This window comes from Chiloscyllium punctatum, chromosome 4, assembly GCF_047496795.1.
Source record: "Chiloscyllium punctatum isolate Juve2018m chromosome 4, sChiPun1.3, whole genome shotgun sequence".
NCBI lineage: Eukaryota > Metazoa > Chordata > Chondrichthyes > Orectolobiformes > Hemiscylliidae > Chiloscyllium > Chiloscyllium punctatum.
In genome coordinates, this window is record NC_092742.1 from 2309929 (window position 1) to 2315928 (window position 6000).

The following is a 6000-nucleotide window of genomic DNA, read 5'->3' on the forward strand; positions in this document are numbered from 1 at the left end:
TAGGCAAGACTAATCCTCGAGCGAATTATACAATGAATGGAAGAGCCTTGGGAAAAATTGATGGGCAGAGAGATCAGGGACTTTTTTACCCTGAAGGTTGCTGCACAGGTGGATGGAGTGGTCAAGAAGGCATATAGTTTGCTTGCCTTCATTGGACGGGGTATTGAGTATAAGAGTTGGCAAGTCATGTTAAAATTGTACAAGACATTGATTCAGCTGCATTTAGAATACTGTATACAGTTCTGGTCACCACATTAGCGAAAGGATGTGGATGCTTTGGAGAGGGTGCAGAGAAGGTTTATGAGGATGTTGCCTGGTATGGAAGGTGCTAGCTATGAAGAGAGGTTGAGTAGGTTAGGTTTGTTTTCATTAGAAAAAGGAGATTGAGGGGGGACCTGATTGAGGTTTACAAAAGCATGAAGGGTATAGACAGGGTGGGATAGAGATAGGGTGAAAGATTCAATAACGAGAGGTCATGCTTTCAAGGTGAGCGGTGGAAAATTTAAGGGGGATACACATGACGAGTACTTCACACAGAGGGTGGTGGGCTTCTGGAACACATTGCCAGCAGAGTTGGTAGAGGCAGGCCCGGTAGATTCATTTGAGATGCATTTGGACAGATGCATGAGTAGGTGGGGAGCAGAGGGATACAGATGCTTAGCAATTGACCGACAGGTTTAGACTATACATTTGGATTGGCTCAGGCTTGGAGGGCCGAATGGCCTGTTCCTGAGCTGTACATTTTCTTTGTTCATTTAAAATGAATGGTAGGGCAAAGTGTGCAGGAAACTCTGCACATGCAAACCAATGTTTTGTTTACAGAGGGATATAGACAGGTTAAGTGAGTGGGCAAGAGTCTGTCAGATGGAGTACAATGTTGGTAGTTGTGAAGTTGTCCATTTTTGTAGGAATAATAGCAAAATGGACATTATTTAAATGGTGAAAAAATTGCAGCATGCTGCTGTGCAGAGGGACCTGGATATCCTTATGCATCAATCACAAAATGTTGCATCTGCAGCCACTAATTAACAAGGCAAATGAAAAATTGTGCTTCATTGCTAGAGGGATGGAGTTTAAAAACAGGGAGGTTATGCTGGAGCTGTATCGGATGCTGGTGAGGCCACACCTGGAGCACTGTGTACAGTTTTGGTCTCCTTATTTGAGAAAGGATGTACTGGCACTGGAGGGGGTGCAGAGGAGGTTCACTAGGTTGATATCAGAATTAACAGCATTGGCTTATGAGGAGAGATTGAGTAGGCTGGGACTGTACTCATTGGAATGTAGAAGAATAGGTGGGGGGGATCTTATTGAAACATAAAATTATGAAGCGAATAAATACTACAGAAGTATTGTACAGAGGTTGTTTCCAGTGGTGGGTGGGGGTTGGGTGAAATAAGAACTAGGGGACATAGCCTCAGAATAAGGGGGGAGCAGATTTAGTAGTGAGTTAAGGAGGAACTTCTTCACCCAAAGGGTTGTGAATCTGTGGAATTCCCTGCCCAGTGAAGCAGTTGAGGCTGCCTTGTTGAATGTTTTTAAGGCAAAGATAGTTCTTTGAACAGTGAAAGCATTAAGGGTTTTGGTGACTGGGCGGGTAAGTGGAGCTGAGTCCATGAAACGATCAGCCACTATCGTATTGAATGGTGAAGCAGGCTCGACAGGCCAGACGGCCTACTCCTGCTCCTAGCTCTTATGTTCTTTCATCGCCTTCACAATTTCTCAGTCTCAAGACCCAGCGTGTCATAAGAACATAGGAGTAGGCCATCTAGCCCATGGAGCTCTGCTGTTCATTATAATCTCTTTAGCCACGAGCTATATCTAACTCCCACTTGCAAAAATTCAATGTTTTGGGCTCAGCCACTTTGTGGTAGTGAATTCCAAAGGTTCCCCACTCTCTGGGTGGAGACACTTCTCACCCTGTCAAAACCATTACTTGTTAGACAAACCCCTTCATCCAAACTGATGTAATAATTTGTTTTAAATAAGGAGCTTTAAGTAATCAGTAAATAAACTGAAACTACCCAGGTTAGCTGCTTCACCTCCCTCTGGTCACACGCCCTAACCTTCTGATAATGAAGGCCAACTTTCTGTTGGTGTCCTGATTACTTTCTGCACCTTTTTTGTCCCACAGTGTGTTTACATTCAAGCTGTAAAGCTATTTTTCATTCCCATGGTCTATCTTTGTCATTTTTAATTTACCATTTAGTTTACCATTGCATCTGTGTCTTGTACTGCCCCAACGCTCTCAGTTTATACACCTTTTTTCTCCTTCCCTATACTGTGCCCATCCTCCTACTGTTTTAATTTTAAAATCTCCCTGATAACACAAGCAAATCCCCCACTGCTCCCAGGCCTGTTGAGACACAACCTCCTTTTTGGATATGTGCCTTCTGTCCCAGAACAGATCTCAAGAATCTGAAGCTGTCCCTTATACACCACAATTCAAGTTGCACTTTGATCCTTTCTGGCTTGCTATTTCTACTCTGACCATAATGTGGGCTATAATCCAGAGATGATTAAACTCAAATCCACTCCTTAACCACCTCCCTAGTTAGAAAACCTGACCTATGGACCTAGTTTATCTACACTTTCCATATCATTAATACCAATGTATTTGAACAAACAAACAAACTGGAGCAGGCCATTTCCTACTTTATTCCTCACACTGAAATCCTGGCTCACTCTGTTCCACCTCCAGAATATTCTGCAGTGTCTCCATGATGTAGCCCCCCCCAGAGGCAGCACGTTTTGTGGGATTCACACTGACAGCTATAGGAACAGAGTTTTAAATGTTTCATTCTTGGCCTTGCTTTGCTGATTGTATTTAAATTTTGTTTCTGTGTAGTGAATGGTTTGCAGGCAAGAACATTTGGAATCTGGACTCTACTCTCCTCCATCATTCGATGCACATGTGCAGTGGATATTCACAACAGAACGTACGTAACTAGAGCATAGCATAGAGGGAGCCTTGCCCTGTGTATCTTGCCCTGTGTATCTTGCCCTGTGTAGTCTCTGCCCTGTGTAGTCTCTGCCCTGTGTAGTCTCTGCCCTGTGTAGTCTCTGCCCTGTGTAGTCTCTGCCCTGTGTAGTCTCTGCCCTGTGTAGTCTCTGCCCTGTGTAGTCTCTGCCCTGTGTAGTCTCTGCCCTGTGTAGTCTCTGCCCTGTGTAGTCTCTGCCCTGTGTAGTCTCTGCCCTGTGTAGTCTCTGCCCTGTGTAGTCTCTGCCCTGTGTAGTCTCTGCCCTGTGTAGTCTCTGCCCTGTGTAGTCTCTGCCCTGTGTAGTCTCTGCCCTGTGTAGTCTCTGCCCTGTGTAGTCTCTGCCCTGTGTAGTCTCTGCCCTGTGTAGTCTCTGCCCTGTGTAGTCTCTGCCCTGTGTAGTCTCTGCCCTGTGTAGTCTCTGCCCTGTGTAGTCTCTGCCCTGTGTATCTTGCCCTGTGTATCCTGCCCTGTGTAGTCTCTGCCCTGTGTAGTCTCTGCCCTGTGTAGTCTCTGCCCTGTGTAGTCTCTGCCCTGTGTAGTCTCTGCCCTGTGTAGTCTCTGCCCTGTGTAGTCTCTGCCCTGTGTAGTCTCTGCCCTGTGTAGTCTCTGCCCTGTGTAGTCTCTGCCCTGTGTAGTCTCTGCCCTGTGTAGTCTCTGCCCTGTGTAGTCTCTGCCCTGTGTAGTCTCTGCCCTGTGTAGTCTCTGCCCTGTGTGTGTTCGAATTGTTTGTCTTAAGTCACTTTCACCCTGAATGATGGAGTATTTTGTGATGCTGACTACTTGTTTGTTTCTTTGTGTACCCACAGGTTGTACCATATTACTCTGTGGACCTTTATTCTGGCATTTGGTCACTTTGTGTCTGAGTCCTTTATTTATCACACAGCACCCATGACGAAAGCGGTGATGGCACCCCTGTTAGTGGCCAGTAAGTAGACCCTGTGATTGGAACTTGGGACGTTTTAAAAGGATATTGATATTGGTCGCCTGAGATATCAGAGAGTATTGACTAGGGACACTGTCACCTGTCAGTTGTGGGGATATAGAGGGTGACTTGTTGATTGATACAGATGACAGAATTAGCTGTACCTTTTATCCACAAAATGTCACAGTTATCCAGATCAACCTAATGTCACAGTATCTGCTTATCCTGTTGCTGAATTAGTTTTGTCAATGGCAGTTTAATTCTGTAATTTCTATTATTAATTGTGTGTAAGCCACTCACTGTCCTGATCTGGAAATATATTGCTGTTCCTTCACTGTTGCTAGGTCAAAATCCAGGAATTCCCTCCCTCAGGGCATTGTGGGTCTATCTACAGCACATGGACTGCAGCTGTTCAAGAAGGCAGCTCACCCCCACCTTCCCAAGGGCAACCAGGGATGGGCAGTAAAAGCTGGCTTTATGAACAAAAGGATACCTGCAATAGGGTTAGGGTTAGGGTTAGTATGTTGTGTTAGGTGTTCTGTTTGTTCCACTTCTTTCCACTGACTGTTGCCCTCTCTGTCCTGAGGTTTCTCAATCCTGGGAATGTTGGTTGGATTTCAGTACTTGGAAGATCCTCAAGATGCAACCTCCATTCGACCAAAGAAGAGGATGTAAAGCCTCCGTGGTTTGGCTGCTCAGAGTAATGGTGTACAGGCAACATCCAGATAGGTTTCTGGCTGCTGCACATCCAGCGAGTTCACCTGGGCACGCTCTCCACTGCACTTCCATCAACTTCATTCATCCACTGTAAAGACCTTTCCAATATCCTGATGTCATAAATGTATTTTAGAAATAGGAGTCTGTTCAGATTGTGATACAGCACAGGCTATTTGGGCTATTGTATCCATACTGGTCAACACTAATCCCATTTCCCAGCTCTTTGCCAACAGCTCTGGAGACTACAGTGATGTAAGTGAATATCTAAATTCTGCTGAAATATTACAAAAGTTTTTGATTCACTCGCCCTTTTCAACAGTGAGCTCCAGATTTCCAACATCTGAGTTTTAAAAAAAATTCTTAGCTCTTCTCTTTGCCTTCTGCCACTTACCTTGAATCTATCCCCTCTATTATGTCTCCTCTCAACATTCACTCCTCCACGGTAATGGCCTATCTAATCTTTCCTCATTGTTCCGATCCTTCAACTCTGGCACCATCCTAGTAAATCTCCTCTGCACCCTCTCCAGTGCAGTTGCATCCTTTCTGTAATATGGTGACCAGAACTGCACACAGTGCTCCTGCTGTGGCCTGAGTAACATTCTGTACAGCTCCCTCGTTGCCTGTTTGCTCTTGTATTGAGCGACGAACAATACAGCACAGGAACAGGCCCTTTGATCCTCCCCAGATGCCGCATTAACCACCTTGTCTACCTTTCAGGGATCTGCAGATACTGGTAATGACATTGGACTGGGAATCTATAAACCCAGGTTAAATCTGTGGGGACTTGAATCAGGCCGTGACAGATGGTGACATTTGAATTCAATAAAAATCTGAAATTAAAAGCTGACCAAATAGTGATCATGAAGTCAGAAGACATAGGAGCAGAAATTAGACTATTTAGCTCATCGAGTCTGCTGCACCAATCAATCAATCATGGCAGATAAGTTTCTCAAACCCGTTCCGCGTCTTTCTTACTGGAACGTAATATAAGAGCAAGGAGCAGGAGTAGGCCATCTGGGCCATAGAGCCTGCTCCACCATTCAATAAGATCATGGCTAATCTTTTCATCCACTCTGTTCCACTTACCCACCTTCTCACCATATTCCCATAATTCCTTTATTGTTCAAAAACAATCTATCTTAGCTTTAAAAATATTTACTGACGTAGCATTAACTACTTCCCTGGGCAGGAATTCCATAGATTTGCAACCCTCTGGGTGAAAAAGTTCTTTCTTTCTCTATTCAGTACTGAATCTGTTCCCCCTACTTTTGAGGCTATGCCCTTTTTGTCCTAGTTTCACCTGCCAGTGGAAACATCCTCTTTACTTCTATCTTATCTATTCCCTTTATAATTTTATATAGAATCATAGAGACGTACAACATG

General features: G+C 44.6%; 1 protein-coding gene across 5 annotated transcripts in view; it reads left to right on the forward strand.

The window, feature by feature from the left end:
• Positions 1–5469, forward strand: part of erg28 (ergosterol biosynthesis 28 homolog) — a 39969-nt gene extending 34500 nt beyond the window's left edge. For all 5 annotated transcript variants that reach the window (XM_072567955.1, XM_072567954.1, XM_072567957.1 and 2 more), the window contains exons 3-5: positions 2846–2936; positions 3785–3903; positions 4487–5469. In XM_072567955.1, the coding sequence (XP_072424056.1) occupies positions 2846–2936; positions 3785–3903; positions 4487–4575 (299 nt within the window). In that variant the 3' untranslated portion in view covers positions 4576–5469. The remainder of the gene's footprint in view (positions 1–2845; positions 2937–3784; positions 3904–4486) is intronic.
• Positions 5470–6000: the final 531 nt, after the last annotated feature.